Source organism: Notamacropus eugenii, chromosome 7 (genome assembly GCF_028372415.1).
Source record: "Notamacropus eugenii isolate mMacEug1 chromosome 7, mMacEug1.pri_v2, whole genome shotgun sequence".
In the NCBI taxonomy this organism is placed as follows: Eukaryota; Metazoa; Chordata; class Mammalia; order Diprotodontia; family Macropodidae; genus Notamacropus; species Notamacropus eugenii.
Window position 1 is genome coordinate 56540769 of NC_092878.1, and position 18006 is coordinate 56558774.

General features: G+C 37.8%; 1 protein-coding gene across 5 annotated transcripts in view; it reads left to right on the top strand.

Annotated features, from left to right (window-relative positions):
* BBOF1 (basal body orientation factor 1) overlaps window positions 1-18006 on the top strand; it is a 97311-nt gene that overhangs the window by 75783 nt on the left and 3522 nt on the right. For all 5 annotated transcript variants that reach the window (XM_072624883.1, XM_072624881.1, XM_072624880.1 and 2 more), the window contains one exon: window positions 13873-13980. In XM_072624883.1, coding sequence (XP_072480984.1) covers window positions 13873-13980 — 108 coding nt within the window. The remainder of the gene's footprint in view (window positions 1-13872; window positions 13981-18006) is intronic.

The window sequence follows — 18006 nt, forward strand, 5'->3', positions numbered from 1 at the left end:
TGAGAGGCTATCAGTAATCATGAGCCTGACTTTCTAGTTAGTTCCTAGTACACAACAGATTCATGGTTACATAGTCCTTCCCTTTTATTGAAACACTGATGTGAGATGATTTATGTCTTCGAGGACCTTATAATTTAGTTGGCCTCTTAAGTGAATATAAACAAAAAGAAATAACAGGGTAGGATATTATATGTTAAATGCCAAGTGGATGAAATAAGGCAACACATGCTACAAGACATTAGAAGGGGGCTAGGTTGCCAGGGAAGGCTTGGGTAATTGATTTTGATTTTCATGTTGTAATGTTTACTTTTTATGTTGCTTTAAAATTTTTATTATCAGCTATTACCTCTTTTTAAAATGAACATATTTTGATTCCATTTCCAAAACCATTCAGATGTATGAACAAGAAAAACAGTACTGCAAACAGAAAATAACTGTGACGGTAAATGATTGTATGTGTAATCAATTGTATGCCTCTTTTATTTACCCAAAAGCAAATGCCATATTAATTTTAACAAGATAGTAGCAAAATTATCCTGTGTATTCAACATGAATTTTTTTTCCTGTTTAATGTTTTTATTTACCTTTTAGTCAGTGTACATATTATTCTCTTAGTTCTGTTTTGTTCTCTCTTTATCACTTTCACATAAGTCTGACCATATTTCTTTGAATTCTACATATTTTTCATCTCCAAAGAATAGCCACTATGATCCAACAGGATCCTTATGAAAGAAAAAACAAACTACCACCAGAGGCTGAGGCTAGGGAATCTTCTGAGTTCTGTAATTTTGAGCTGCAGTGGGCTTTGCTAGTCTGGTGTGTGTACTAAGTTCATCACATCCTTCACAGGATGTGCCTCTGGGAGCTGGGGGTGTCCAGGTTGCCCAAAGAATGATGGAGATGCCCTGTCAGAAACAGAGCAGGCCAGAGTGCCTGTGTTGACATGGTAGAATTGGACAATGAGTAACCCTGCGCTTCCAGCCTGAATAAGATAGGGAAATTCAGTCTTTTTTTAAAGAAAGCAATCAAGAAGGTGGCCCTCCCCACAAATATGTTGAAGGAACCCCCTATGGTGAAAATAGGGGAGACAGATTGGAGTCGCAATGAGTAGGCTTGGGATAGTTTGTGGTGTCTTTGGGTGGAGAAAATACCTACATTAAAGAGATCACAGATCCATATGAATACTTGAGTTGCACAATAAGATTGCATCACATTCATGTATTTAACTATTCTCCGATCATTGGACTTAACAGTTTCCAATTTTTTTGCTATTACAAATAGTACTACTAGGAATATTTTTGTGTAGACAAGACTTTTTCTCTTATCAGTAATCCTCTCTGGGTTTAAGCAGTGGATCAAAGGACATGAACATTTTCATTATATGATCGTTTCGTTTTGTTCCTCAAAAGATCAAAACAAATCACAGCTCGACAGGCAGCCTATTAGGAAGTAATTTTTTTTTCTCAACCATTGAATCAATCATTTCATACTATCTTTGCCAAGTTAGTGGGTATGAGGGGATATCTGGGAGATGTTTTATTCTGCATTTCTATGATTATTAGTGATTTTCAACACTTTTTAAAAAGTAGCTTGATAGTCTAGTTTCTTCTTTTGAAAACTGCCTATTCATTCTTATCCTTTTGGAGAATAGCTATTTTATAAATTTCTGCCAATTTCTTAAAGATTCTAGTCAGAATTTTGTCAGAAACCTTTTTTTTGATGTATAGATTTTTACCCAGTCTCTACCTTTGATTCTTATTCTGAAAGCATTGCTTTTAAATATGTAAAACATTTTTTTGATCTATTCAGTTTTATCTGATTTTGCCTCCTGATTTCCTTTAAGTAAAAGCCAGTTAAGAATTATCCTTATTAAGAAGTAGCTTCATAATTCACAGTTTTGAAAGCTAGAACATTGCATTTTCATTTTAGATGTTTTAGGGTGTAACCTTATATTGAGGCCGCTAGGTGGCACAGCGGATAGAGTTCAAGGCCTGGAGTCAGGGAGACCAAAATTTAAATCGACTCTCCACACTTTCAAGCCGTGTGACCTTGGGCAAGTCACTTAACCAATGTTTTGTCTCAGCTTCCTCATTTGTAAAATGGGGATGATAACACTTCCTTCACAAGGTTGTTGTGAGGATCAAATGAGAGAATATCTGTTAAGAGTCTTGTAACCTTAAAGATCTCCCTGTACATGTGCTTATTATTACTGTTCTTTATATTGAGATCATTGATGCATTTAGAACTTATGGTGTCATATGAAATAAGACAAGGAATAATTCTTTCACCAAAGATTTTCATGTTTTGGAGTTTATCGTAAATGTTTGCCCTAAATCTTTTTTATGTACTCTGTTCCATTCTGCTATTTTTCTGCTTGTTTTGTTGTTGTTTTAAATTCAGCATCAGATAATTTTGATAATTAGGACTTTAGAGTTTAATTTTAGTTCTGGCGATGCAAGTCTCCATTCCTTCTTACCTTGCCATTATTGATAGATCTTCTTTACCTTTTGTTCTTTGATGTGAATTTTGGTGGGATTTTTTCAAATCTCATTTTACAAAATATTCTATTGGTATTTTGATTCCTAAAAGTCTTAAATCTATAAATTAAATTATTACTGTCATTTTTATTATATTTCTATGACACAACCATGAACAGCAAATACCTCCCCAGTAATTTAGGTTTCCTTTGTTTCTGTGAAAATTGTTTTGTATTTATGTAAGTACATGTGTGTTTCGGTAAGTTAATTCCCACATAATAAATATTGCTATTTTAAATAGTATTACTCTTTCTGTCTTTTTCCTAGCTTTTGTTAATGATATATAAAAATGCTGATAAATTTTATGAGTTGATTTTATATTGCACTATTTTACTCATTTTCTCAATTAATTAATTTGATTTCCTTGAGTTTTCTACACAAAACAGCCTGTTATCCACAAGCTAATGTCTTAGTCTTCTCTTTTCCAGTGCTTATTCTTTTAATTTACTTTTCTTGTCTTATTTTTGTAACTAACATTTCAAGAACTATGTTAAATAACAATCGTAAGAGAAGGCTTTACATCCTATTTTTAGTTGGAAAACAAACATTGCTTTTGATTTTTAATAAATGATTTTTTCAAACATGTTAAGTAAAATCTTGCCATTCCTATGCTTTTAAGTGTTTGTTTATTTAATCAATGGCTTTTTCTTCATCTCTATTTTACTAAATTATTTTTCCTAATTTTGACCCATTTTTCAGTTCCTTGCAACTTTATATTTAGTTTTCTAGGTCCGTGATGTTTTTTCCAATATAGTGTAAATTCTTCAAGGCCAGAGACTATTTCATTTGGGTCAGTCAGTCAAAAATTATTGTTGTTCAGTTGTGTCTGGCTTGAAGTGTAATGAATTTTAAAACTGTATTGCAGTATTCTGTTTGTCAGTATTTTATTTGATATTTTATATGAGTATTCATTAGTGATATTCTTTTTTTAATTAAATTATTTTATTTGTTTTCAGTGTTCTACAATCACTTCCATATATCTTAGATTTTTTCCCCTCCTTCTCTCTTCTTCCCCTCTCCCTCCCCACTCCCTTCCTGAGATGGCATGCAATCTTATATAAGTTCTACACATACATTCCTATTAAATACATTTTCACCTTAGTTATGTGGCATAGAAGAATTAAAATGAATGGGAGAAATCATAAAACAAAATAAAACAAAATGCAAAAGAAAATGGTCTGCTTCATTCTGCAATCAAATTCCATAGTTCTTTCTCTGGATGTGGAAGGCATTTTGCCTCAAGAGTCCATTGGGAATTTTATAAGTCCTTAATTCCTTGCACACTGTGGTTGTTGCTGTGTACAAAGTTCTCCTGGTTCTGTTCCTTTCACTCAGCAACAGTTCATCAGGTCTCTCCGAAGTCTTCCTGTTCATCATTTGTTATAACACAATAGTATTCCATTATATTCATATACCACAATTTATTCAGCCATTCCCCTATTGATGGGCATCCCCTCGATTTCCAGTTTTTGGCTACCACAAAGAGTGCTGCTATAAATATTTTTGTACATGTGAGACCCTTTCCCATTTTTATGATCTCTTAGGGATACAGCAGCAATATTGCTGGATCAAAGGGTATGCATATTTTTGTAGCCCTTTGGGCATAGTTCCAAATTGCTCTCCAGAATGGTTGGATCAGCTCACAGCTCCACCAACAATGAATTAGTGTTCCAACTGTCCCACATCTTCTCCAACGTTTATTATCTTCCTATTTTGTCATGTTAGTCAATCTGATAGGTGTGATTTGTTATCTCAGAGTTATTTTGATTTGCATCTCTCTAGTCAATAGTGATTTAGAGCATTTTTTTGTATGACTATTGATAGCTGTAATTTCTTCCTCTGAAAACTGCCTATTCATATCCTTTGACCATTTATCAATTGGGGAATGACTTGTATTCTTGTACATTTGATTCAGTTCTCTATATATTTTAGAAATGAGGCCTTTATCACAGACACTAGTTGCAAAAATTCTTTCCCAGTTTTCTGCTTCTCTCCTAATCTTGGTTGCATTGTGTTTGGTTGTGCAAAAACTTTTCAATTTAATGTAATCAAAATTATCCATTTCCCACTTCATAATGTTTTCTATCTTTTGCTTAGTCAAAAATTCTTTCCTTCTCCATAAATCTGATAGATACACTATTCCTTGAATGTTCCATTAATTTGTTTATAGTATCAGTCTTTATACCTAGATCATGTACCCATTTGGAGTTTATTCTTTTGTAAGATAGGTTTTCATACCAAAATGAGTGTATATTTTATTCCTTCCTTTAGTCAAATGTGATGAGAGTAAGCTTCATGTTTTTTCTCTCACCTCCCCACTTTTTCCCTCCACTGCAAAGTCATTTACTTGCCTCTTTTATGAGAGATAATTTGCTCCATTCCATTTCTCCCTTTCTTCTCCCAATATCCCTTAATTTCATTTTTTTAAAGATATGATCCCATCCTATTCAATTCACCCTGTGTTCTCTGTCTCTCTCTCTCTATGTGTGTGAGTGTGTGTGTGTGTGTGTGTGTGTGTGTGTGTGTGTAATCCCACCAACTACCCAGATACTGAAAAAAGTTTCAAGACTTACAAATATTGTCTTTCCATGTAGGAATGTAAACAGTTCAACTTTAGTAAGTCCCTTATGATTTCTCTTTGCTGTTTACCTTTTCATGCTTCTCTTCATTCTTGTGTTTGAAGGGCAAATTTTCTTTTCAGCTCTAGTCTTTTCATCAAGAATGCTTGAAAGTCCTCTATTTCATTGAAAGACCATTTTTTCTCTCAAAGTATTATACTCAGTTTTGCTGTGTAGGTGATTCTTGGTTTTAGTCCTAGTTCCTTTGACTTCTGGAATATCATATTCCATGCCCTTCAGTCCCTTAATGTAGAAGCTGCTAGATCTTGTGTTATCCTGATTGCATTTCCACAGTACTTGAATTGTTTCTTTCTAGCTGCTTGCAATATTTTCTCCTTGACCAGAGTCTCCTTGACTCTGGAATTTGGCCACAATGTTCCTAGGAGTTTCTCTTTTTGGATCTCTTTCAGGAGGTGATGGGTGGATTTTTTCAATATTTATTTTGCCCCCTGGTTCTAGAATCTCAGGGCAGTTTTCCTTGATAATTTCATGAAAGATGATGTCTAGGCTCTTTTTTTTGATCATGGCTTTCAGGTAGTCCCATAATTTTTAAATTGTCTCTCCTGATCTATTTTCCAGGTCAGTTGTTTTTCCAATGAGATATTTCACATTATCTTCCATTTTTTCATTCTTTTGGTTTTGTTTTGTGATTTCCTGGTCTCTCATAAAGTCATTAGCCTCCATCTGTTTCATTCTGATTTTGAAAGAACTATTTTCTTCACTGAGCTTTTGAACCTCCTTTTCCATTTGGCTAATTCTGCTTTTGAAAGCATTCTTCTCCTCATTGGCTTTTTGAACCTCTTTTGCCAATTGAGTTAGCCTATTTTTCAAGGTGTTATTTTCTTCAGCGTTTTTTTGGGTCTCCTTTAGCAGGGTGTGGACCTGCTTTTCATGCTTTACTTGCATCTCTCTCATTTCTCTACCCAATTTTTCCTCCACCTGTCTTACTTGATTTTCAAAATCCTTTTTGAGCTCTTCCATGGCCTGAGCCCATTGAATATTTATTTTGGATGTTTGGGATACAGAAGCCTTGACTTTTATGTCTTTCCCTGATGGTAAGCTTTGTTCTTTCTCATCTGAAAGAATGGGAGAAGATATCTGTTCACCAAGAAAGTAATCTTCTATAGTTTTTTTTTTTCCCTTTTTTGGGCATTTTCCCAACCAGTTACTTGATGTTTGGGTCCTTTGTCGAGAGTAGGGTATACTCTGGGAATCTGTAAGATCTCAGTTCCTCCAAGGTGGCACAATCAAGCATGTACACTGGTCTGGAAGCAGGAAGATTTTTGTGCCCAGAATCTTAGCAGTTACCTCTCCACAGCCACCTGGCCTCCAGTTCCACCAAGTCAGCACTGGGGGCTGATTTTCAAAGAAGCTGGATGGGCAGGGCTGCCATTCAGCGTGAGATAAAGATCAGTTCCCTGAGGGCCTCTACACAGGCCTGAGGTAATATTCAGCTCTTCAGTCCCCCCAGGGGTTTTTATGATCCAACAGTGGATGCAGGCAGCTGCGGGAACTGCTGCCACCTGCCAGATGTGGCCCTGTGGGCCGTTGCCTGAGGGTGGAGCTATGGGAAGGCCCTTCTCCCTTCCTGGCCAGTTGAAAAAACCCTGTCACTGATCTTTGGTGCCTGTGGGTTGAGGGATCTGCAGAATGCTGCTCCTGCGACTGGAGATTCCGCCCCCAATGTCTCCTCCTCTCAGAGCTGCTCCACGCTGCATGGCAAAGGCTGGGCTGGGCTCCGCTCTGCATCTGGTGCAACTGACGTTTCCCATGGGCCTTTCAGGTCACCCTGGGCTGGAAATCTCCTCCACTCTGTTGTTGTCCACTTCTGCTGCTGCAAAATTTGTTGAGAGTCCCTCTCTACAGGTATTTTATGGGCTGTGTGGGGAGAGCTTCCGTATGTATGTCTTTCTACTCTGCCATCTTGGCTCTGCCCCCGAACTTTATTCTTAACAAGAGTAATTTTTGACTGATTGATTCAAATAGAATAATCTCTGGCTTTGGAGAATTTACCCTATATTGGGGAAAACATCATGCACCTAGAAAATTAAATATAAAATGTATACAAAATAACTTCCAAGAAAGACACTAACAGCTGGGGATAATGGAGAGACTGTGTAATAAGAAGGAAAAAGCCCTGGCTTTGGAGTTGTACGATCCAGGGTTCGAATCCTGATTAACTTCTCCTGGCCTTATTTCTTCATCTGTAGAGTGTTAGGGAATTCCTCAACCCAGAGGTCCCAAAATCCTCCTGGAGAATAACTTCTTCACCTTGGTGTGTTTGATTGAAAGTCAGAAAATTAAGAGGCAAGGCTAGAGGATTTAAAAGCTTAATTAGCATCAGTTGATGGGCATTTGCCTAGTGATTAGCAACTCCAGTTGATCCTATCAGAATATCCAGGTGGGACTGGAGGACTCCTTCAAGATGTATGATAGAATCAAAACATTTATCTTGTTGCTGAATAAAAAATGTTGTTCAGTTATGCCCCACTCTTCTTGACCCTATTTTGGGATTTCTTGGCAAAGGTACTGGAGCGGTTTGCCATTTCCTTCTCCAGCTCAATTTATAGGTGAGGAAGGAGATGTCCAGGTTCTAGAAATGGAGAGTAAGGAAGGAGAGTGAAGAACTGAAATGGAAAGCCTTTGATCTAGGGCAACAGGTAAAAAGAGTAGAGTGGAGGGAGGGGAAAGAGGAAAAGAGAGAGATGGGAACATTAAGGAGGACCAGTATAAGCATATCAAGGCAAAGGATGTAGGATGATGCTAGATTGAGGGAAGTTCCAAGAAAAAAGCTGTTCTTTCTCTCCTTCCCCCTCCCAGTCTGGTAATGTAATTGCCTGTTTCTTTATCTAAATGTTTCAGTAACCTGGGTTTTGCCTTAATCATAAAGAGGTCAGGTGTGCTAGAGATAAATAAAATTGTACGTTAAGGTGACGAGCCAACCTTTGCCTAAATGTTAGAAATTTGCCAACCTGGGATTCAGAGTGATAGTGATTTACTCCTGATTTTTCATGTAATATAAGCTCTCTAAATGAACAAAGCATAGCCGAAACAGCTACATAGTAGTGGATAGAATACTGGGTCTGGAGTCAGGAGAACCTGATTTCAAATACAGTCTCAGACATTTACTAGCTACATGACCCTAGGCAAGTCACTTAACCTTGTTTGCCTTAGTTTCCTCAACTGTAAAATGAGGTTAATAGAATATACCTCCCAGGGTTGTTATAAAGATCATATGAGATAATTTTGTAAAGCTCTATATAAATACTAGTTATATTATTAGGATGAGAGTACTTGGGCCCAAGGGACCATTACATTGCCTTTAGGATTAAAGCCAGCCAGTTACTCTAACCGAGTATTATTTTTGCTGTGGATAGAACATCTGGTTTTGGAATTAGGAAGACTCCTCTTCATGAGGTCAAATCTGGCCTCAGCCACTTATTAACTTTGGGACCCTGGGCCAAATCATTTAACCCAATTTACCTCAGTTTCCTCATCTATAAAGTGAGCTGGAGAAGGAAATACTCCAGATATGACTGAACAACAACAGCATATATATCCCTCTTTTTCATCACCTGTGAGCCATACTTATAATAAATCAATGAGAACAAAAGCAAATGACTTGAGCAGAAGTATGACAGTCAATTAATGTAATAGATTTTTAAAAATAAATTTTATTTTTTCAGTTAAAAGTATTTCTTTTTCTATCTCTCACCCTTCCCTCCACATTAGAAAAACAGTATACTTGTAGCAAATAAACCTCGTCAAGCAAAACATGCTTTTGCATTGGCCATGTAAAAAATTCATGTCTCATTCTGCACATTAGTCATCCCCTCCTCTGCCCCTCCTCCTCTGTCAGGAGGTAGGCAGCATTCATGTGCTCAGACAAACTTTGACCTGTTAAAGACCTTAGCTTGAAAACACTGAGGTCTCCCACTGCATCCAGGGCCATCTCCAGTTGTCCTGATCTATATCTTGCCACTAGACCGAGATGGCTTCATAAGAGAAAATGAGGCTGTTGACTTGGTACAACCTTCCTTCACTTAAATCTAATTCACTTGCAAGTCGTGGCATCACCTTCTTAATGTCATGGTCCTCTTTGAGAACAAAGGACAAACAGATGAGGAAACTGAGGCAGAGTTGCCCAGGGTCACACGGCTAGTGCATGTCTGAGGCTAAATTTGTACTCAGGAAGATAAGTCTTCCTGACTTCAGGCCTAATGCTGTATCCACTGTCACCTTGACACCCAGAGCCTATTTATTTTCTTTGACCTCTAAGACTTCTTATTCTGGGGAGAAAACATTTCCTTCAAACTTACAGCACACAGGCTTTTATCCATTTCTTCTACAAGAGTGAGAGATGGAACTAGATGACTCCCAAGGTGCTGTCTGTCTCTAAATTGATGACCCTATGAGCAACTGGGGGATTGAATGAACTTTCATAGAATATGGAGTCAGGCTAAAACTTTGATTGTGAGGAGGGAGTGCATTCCAAGAGTAATGTGGTTGACAGTGATCACTCCGGTATAAGTTTGAGACCCTTATGAAACTATGGGAGAGGTCAAGAGTGAGGGTGAGATTTTGTGTACAGGTGTGCATGTCAGCCTTGCCCCTTTGTTCTGGGCTCATTTGTTCCCCTGAGATGGATACAAGTCATAATAGGAAATCTGCTCATTAGAAAGTAAGAGTAATTCCCACCTTCTTTAAATCTTTGGCCTACATTGTAGAAGTTGACATTTTAAAGTTAAAAACCTAAAACCAAAGTATCCTAATAGCTGGTATCTTTTCCTACCTTAATTTCTCTTTTATATGCTTCTGTACAGTTCACATTTCTACCCACTGGTGTTTTAATAGACATTAAGTCTTCCCTCATCCTCTCCAGGCTAACCTTACTTCCTTAGCTCCTGTTTCTTCTGGGCCTTTGCTCCATCAGTCATTCCTATCCCTGTCTTATCTTCAATTTCCCTCTATGCCTTCTTCCTTCCTCTACATCAACAATCATGCTTTCAGGTTTCTCTTAGTCTAAAAAAACAAATAAAAGAACCCTCTCCTTAGCTCTGTTAGCCCCTCAAATTATTGCCCTTATTCTCTCTTTCTTAACTCAAGATGGTAAACATCTAAGAGGAGTAGTTTTTATTGATGCTTCTGTCACCACCTAATTACTTTATCAGCCCTTTACAATCCTGGCTTTTGTCTTCACCATGGTACTGACGTTGCTTTCTCCAAGGCAATTAGTGACCAAGACCTTGTCTTTTTTTTTTTTTTTTAGGTATTACCCTTCTTCCTGCATTTGACACTGTGAGACACTCCCTTCTTTGTAATACTCTCTCCTCTATGTTTCTGTAATACTGCATTTTTATGATTCTTTAGCCTAATCTTCCCATCCTTAAATGGTGGTTCCCCCACAAGGTTCTGTGCATAGACCTAATGTAGAAAACACCCTCTCTCCGTGATCTCCTAGGGCTTCACTTAGCAACACTATGCCAGTGACTCCCAAGTCTATATCCCTCTATTCCTCACTATGTTTCCAGTTCTCCATTAAGAATCTCCAATTGGAGATCTCATTTGAACTTCAAATTTAATATGTCCAGAAGTGAATTTGTCCCTTTATTCCTGAAACTTGCTTTTCCTAGGGATCAGAATAGTAGTAGAAATTGGAACTATGATTTCCCTAATATAGAGAACTCCCACATGAGGAAAATCCTTCTACCAATATAGGTGGTCACTTTATCTACAGCATATATAGTTCTCTCCCTAACATCCTTTTATTTGTTGTTGATACCACTATTCATCCAGTTCTTCAGGCTGGTGACACTGACATCAACTTGGACTCTTTCTTCTTCTTTACCATACATATATGATCAATTATCAAATACTGACATTTCTACCTCTGTAATATCTCTTGCATCTATCTATTCTCTCCTCTGCAAGTCTATAGCAACCACCAGTTATGTCTGTCATCTTGAATTACCAGCATAAGGATGGGGTTTCCACCCTTTCCCCAATTAATGGTCCAGAGACCTCAACTGAATCAGTGGAGTATTAGTTGTTAATAAATTTTCCTATTAATGTGTGAACAAGTCCTTTAACATTTTGAAACAGATTATACCTTTGGATGAAGAAAGATGATACCACAGAGGAAAGATTTGTGATTGGCTGAAAGATTCAGACATAACCCTGGGCCTGTATAGAAAAATAGCAGTTAAGCTGTGAGGTAGGGCAGCTAGGTGGCACAGTGGATAGAGTGCTGTTCTAGAAGTCAGGAAGACTCATCTTCTTGAGTTCAAATCTGGCCTCAGACAAGTCACTAAACCTCATTTGCCTCAGTTCCTTATCTGTAAAATGAGCATCTTTGCCAACAAAACCCCAAATGGGGCATGAAGAGTCAAACATGACTGAGTAACAACATATGATTTTGGGGGCAAGTAGGTGGTGCAATGAATAGAGTGCTGGTCCTGGATTTAGGTCAAGCTCAGCCTCAGACATTTACTAGCTATGTGACCCTGGGCAAGGCACTTAACCTTGTTTGCCCCAGTTTCCTCATCTGTAAAATGAGCTGGAGAAGGAAATGGCAAACCACTCCAGTATCCTTGCCAAGAAAACTTCAAATGGGGTCAGGGAGTCAGACACAACTGAAAAAATGGCCAAAGATGCTAAGTTATCAATCTGTAAAATCAGACTGGAGGTGGAAGTTAGAGCCATTGCTTAAAGAGGAAGTTATTTTTTCCCTCCTATCTTTCTTTTCCTTTCTCCCCCAAACCCCTTCCACCTCCCTCAAAGTTGCATTTTATCCAGTAGCTTCTCTTACTCCAATCTCTACTGGTCCAGTCACTCATCCCACCTGGTTGCACTGCTCTATTACTATTACTCTATTATTACTGCTCTAGTCTCTCTCTTTGATGGCATGGTCCTTGAGAGGGAATCATTGTTAGCCTCCTTCAGTCAACATTTATTATGTGCCAAACACTATACTAAAGAGCTAAGGCTAAAAAGGAGAGGCAAAAGACAGTCCCTGTTCTCAAGGAGCTTATAATCTAATGGAGGAGACTACATGCAAATAAAAATACATTAACAAGGTATAAGCAGGATAAATAGGAGATAATTAGCAGAGGGAATACACTAGAATTAAGAGGGGTTAGGAAAAGCTTCTTGTAAAAGACAGGATTTTAGTTGGCACATCAAGGGAGTCAAAGAAGGCAGCAGACAGAATTGAAGAAGAAGAGCATTCCAGGCTTGGGGAAAACCAGAGAAAATGCCTGAAGCCCAAAGATAGAATGTCTTGCTTGTGAAATAACCAGGAGGCCAGTTTCATTGGATCCAAGAGTATGTGTTTGGAAATAAGGTGTAAGAAGACTGGAAAGGTAGGAGGAGGCCAGTTTGTGAAAGGCTTTAAGTGCCAAACAGAGCATTTTGTATTTGATCCGGGAGGCAATGGGAACCACTAGAATTTATTGAGTGGAGGGGGTCACCACAGCTATTTAGGAATGTCTTTTGGTCTTATAATATCTGTTAGTTGTTTATTATCTTGGATATTTGATAATTTGAAAGATTTTTTTTTCCATTTAATTGTTTCCCTTCTTATCCTATGTGATTTTGTTTGTGTGGAAGTTTTTCACTTTAATGTAATCAATTTTATCTATTTTATCTTCTGCAATTGCCTCTATCATTTAGTTAAGAATATATGAGAGGCACATGATCTGCTTCTCTTAATTCTTTATTCTTTGTTGTTGTTCAGTTGTTTTCAGTCTTGTCTGATGCTTTGTGACCCCGTTTGGGATTTTCTTGGCAAAGATACTGGAGTGGTTTGCCGTTTCCTTCGCCACTGCATTTTACAGATGAGGAAACTGAGTCAAGCAGGGGTTAAGTGACTTGCCCAGGGTCTAAGGTCAGATTTGAATTCAGGAAGATGAGTCTTTCTGACTTCAGGAGTAGCCCTGTATCCATTGCGCCACCTAGCTGCCCTGTCTGATCTTTGATATTAAAGTCACCTATCTGTGTTAGGGAATAGAGTGTAAGGTGCTGGTCTAAGCTTAATTCTGTGTGACTGTTTTCCAGTTTTCCCGTCAGTTTTTATCAGGTAGGTAGTTCTTTCCTAAGTAATCTAAGTTTTCTGGATTAGCAAATTTTGGGTTATTGAGTTCCATTATTTCTAATTCTCCATGTCTAGCCTTTCCATTGTTCTGCCTCTATTTTTTACTCCAAGATCAGATGGTTTTGATGATTACTACTTTATAATATAATTTGAGGTCTGGAAGTGTGCCATCCCTACTTTGTTGCTTACCTGTATTCATTATTTCCTTTGATATTCTAGATCTTTATTTTTTTACAAATTAATTTTGTTGTATTATTTCTGTAAAGTATCTCTGATAATTTTATTGATATAACATTAAAAGGGTAAACTAACTTTGGTAATATTATTACTTTTATTATATTGGCACAGCTCAGCCATTCTTTCTCATTTCTTAAGCTATTTAAGTTCTTTATTTCTTTAATAGTGACAGTCTCTTAACTAGGTTAGATAATTTTTGAGGTCATTTCCAGCCCAGTGATTCTGGTTGATTTGTGTACAACTCATAATAAATAAAATATGTTTAACATAATGGTTAGGAAATTCTCATTTTCTACTGCTTCAGTATTTTTAGAGATTTAGAGATTCTTCAGAAGCTTCTTTTAGCCGGTTTTACCTTGCACTGATATTTTTATTTGTGATTATTCAGGACAAATATTAAAAAAGGAATGGATGTGGATATTGGGGACTTAACGTGGGAACAGAAGGAAAAAGTTTTGAGGCTACTCTTTGCAAAAATGAATGGTTATCTTCCCAGGTAAGTCCTTGATTCTTCAAATAATGGCAATAGTTTTAAGATCAAGTTAGGTCAACCCCTGGGAACCAAACAAGAGTAGGGAGCCATATCAGTAAGCAACCCAACATACACAGGAGGGCTTGCTATCACAGGTTCTTTGATCTGCTTCTCTAAAAGGAAAGGCAACTTTTGAGGGGTTAACAACCACTTTAATAAAGCACATGTACCATTCCTTTAATCAAGCATATATATCATTCACCTAGTTCAGAGGAGTCAGCACCCTAAACTTCAAGAGAAATTCAGAGAAATGAAAGATCAACAGACATGGCTTTCTCTGCCTGACCATCAGCAGAAAGGTCCAACCATCTGACCATAGTTACCAGAGAGGGAAGCACTGACATCTGGGTTTTCCAAGCTGGGGGAGCTCCTTAGCAGCTTCCCAGAGTTCTCATCTGGCCAAACAAACACTTCCAGTAAGCCCCAAAGTAAAACCTCACCGTCAGAGTTTTATACCTTTTTTAGTGCCAGAGGGCATCCCAGTCCTTGAGAACCAGTGCCTCATTAACAAAAGTTATGGGCCTTCCTAAAAATCTTCCCAAATCAAACTTCCTTTAATGGGCAGGCCCATTAATGGGTGGGGAAGATCTTTAATCACATTAACAATACAAATACATATACTGTTTCGAGTTAAAGAAACTCTTGTTTCTGTACTTTACTCCTAGTAAAGACTCTTGGTTGACAAAGGCAAGATTCACTCAGTGGCATTTGATTATACCAAAACAAAAATAGCCAAAGATCCCACTTTGCTCGCCCTCACGGGAGCATGAGCTGACATACTGTCATTTAGGGATGAAGTTGGGGGATAAAGTATCTGGGTTGTGTTCAGTAACAATTTTTAAACCAAAAATACAAGGAGACAAATTGAATAAATGTATAGGAAAATTAAGGAAAGCAAAAGTAAAAGTCTTGGGTGGGGGAAACAAAAAAAACTTAAGTTTAGTTATTCTAAATATCCAGAGATATAACTGATAAGAAAGGTAATACCCTTTCTTATATATTTTTCTTTCTTTCACACACATATCTCTGTCTCTATCTCTATATCTATGTCTATCTATGAGAGTCAGTTAGAATTTTTGCACTGTTGGTGATAAAGGTAAAAGATGCAAAATGACCTGTGTGTGTGTGTGTGTGTGTGTGTGTGTGTGTGTGTGTGTGTGTAAATAGACAAGAAAAATTAAGTTTTATTTTTGGTACTTTGTATCCTTAAATTTCACAAATTTAGTTTTTTCTAGTGTATCACTTAAATTATACAATTCTGAGGCTTAAAAATCAAAAATTTCTTCACTTTTTCAGGGGATCCATGTCCTTATTTATGTAGGGGCAACCCTACCAGTGTGATTTACAAGCCATACAGATCTCCTTATCCTGTATGATGCTTGCCCCTGTCTTTTCATTGATCTCTTAGAGATAAACTATACAATCTGCTAAGGACCTCCCCTCCAGGTATTTAACAGTTTTGTGGTACCACAGTTGGGCTGTCCATTTCTTGTTGTTCCTTAGTCTTGAATCTGACTATGAGGCTACCTCATTGTTCAGTCATCCTCGATGATATCTTTTGGGCCCAATTCAGAATAAAATGTAATTAGGAAATGGTTTAACAAATAAATAAAGATGCAGCACAATATAGATAATGTTGATTTTTGGTTTTCTAAGGGAATATGAGATCTGGAACATTTCTATCTGAGTTTGACACCACTGTTTTAGACCACTTCTTAGGTACAAATTGTTATTAATAATGTGCTGCAGTCAAAATGACTAATATGGAAATGTTTTACCTGATTGCGTATGTGTAACCTATGTGAGATTGCTTACTGTCTCAGGGAGGGGGAATGAGGAGGGAGGGATAGAGTTTGGAACTCAAAATTTTAAAAATAATGAATGTTAAATGTTGTTTTTATATGTATTTATTGTAGAAGAGGTTGGAAGTAGGCTAAGTAGAGTGGGATTTGAATGATTTCCCCTTTCCCCTCTTAATGCAACCCACGATCATAATAGCTTTTATCATACTTTTGACTTGCGTTGAGCTTTGTAAGTACAGTAAAAACTCCAGTTTTTTTTTCCAGGACTACTATCTACCCATTTCTCTGGTATGTTATATTTGTAAAGGTATTTTTTGTATGGAAGTGCAAAGTTTTATACTCATTCATTTGAATTTCAACTTATTAGATTCAGCCCAACTCTGGCTTAGTAAAAGTATTTGTTCTGTAAAACTTGGACTGAAAGGGCTGCACCCAAGGACCTAGAAGGCCACTTGTGGCCTGCAGGCTACAGGTTCCCCACCCCTGCTTCAACCCATTATTGAACCATTGTGTGTTCATCCAACCATCCATTTCAGTTCAGTTCTGAATCTCCTCGGATTATATTATCTAATTCATATCTTTCCATCTTCTCCAGAAGAAGTAGGAGGTGTTTACCTCCTTTCCCCACCTCAGTTATAATCACAAGGTGTTAATGAGGCATTAAACTGGTGATTCTATATCCCGGTTCCATTATGAGGTGCAAATTCTTTTCTAATAAAGCCAAAAAAAGAACAACAGTTAAACAAATAAGCCATGCCTCAAGAGATGAAAGCAGTTGTGGAGAGACCCCATGTCTGTGTCAGAAGGCACAGTTTGGTGGAGAGTGAGAAGGATCACATTGATTTTGAATTATCTGACCAATAGAGAAAGATCTCATCCAGCAAAACACAGAAATACATATTCCAGATAAACATGGATACAGAAAGACAGTCACCCAAAGGAAGAACTAGCTTCAGGGGTATAACACCCTGAGAATCAGGTATAGATTATAGAAGAACAGACTTCTGGATCCAGCTGAGCAGCTTGCCCAGCAGGGGTGCCAAACTCAAGGAGAAGGACTTTGAAAGGGCTGCACAAGGAGAGAAAAGACTTCTAGTCTTTATAATCTATAATACTAGGAGCTATAAGTTGTCTTTGCTACACATATATTTTATGCATGTACTAAAGTAAATTTTACTTTAGGTTTGTACTCACTCTTCCTATGCGTACTCTGTATATTTGTGGGGTTTTTGAACTGTCTTAGGAAGATTCTGAGGATCACCTGGCAGGATAAGGTACCAGACACTGAAGTCCTTGCTCAAGCTGAACTGCCAAGCATACAAAACTATGCTTCAGAGAGTGCAACTCCGATGGACTGGCCACTTTGTTCAAATGCAAAATGTATGCTTGCCAAAAAGACTACTTTAAGGAGAACTCACATGGGGCAGGTGATCACATGGTGGTCAGAAGAAGCAATACAAGGGCACTCTCAATGTCTCTCTCAAGAACTTTGGATTTGACTGTGTAACATGGGAGATGCTGGCACAAGACCCCTCAGCATGGTGTGCCCACATCAGAAAGGGTGCTGTGCTTTATGAGGAAAGCAGAATTGAGACAGAACAAAGTAAATGTAGGATTCACAAATTTGGAGTAACCACCCCAAATATTCACACAGATATCTGTGCCTAACCTGTGGTAGAGCATTCTGAGCTCGTATTGGTCTGATCAGCCACAGTTGGATACACTGAAACTTCGCTTTATCATGGTGATGTCATTTTGGTCCTCTTCGAAAACGAAGGACAACAGTCTGCCATATTTGTGGGAGAATGTATCCCCTGCTTATGTGGGGAAATGTTCCCCGCTTCTACCATACAAATATGGTAGAAATATTTGTAGCAATTATTGTCATTATATCATTTTAGGAAATACCTTTGCTAAGAGTTAATTGTATCTGTTGGCATTACTGTTAATGAGGAGTCCCTCTGTGGGGGCTTATGGACTGTCCAGTGTGAGAAGTGTAGACCTACATTATATTAGAACCTGAGGGAGCATCCACCTTCTGGGAACTTAGTGAGTCCAAAAGCAAATTAGGGGAATAGCCCAGAGAAAGGACTTCACAAGTAAGAGGCAAGGTCCTCAGCCGAGAAAATGAAGGTGAAAGGGAGATATGGAAACTTTGAAGAGATTTGGAATGTCAATAGAGAGTGAG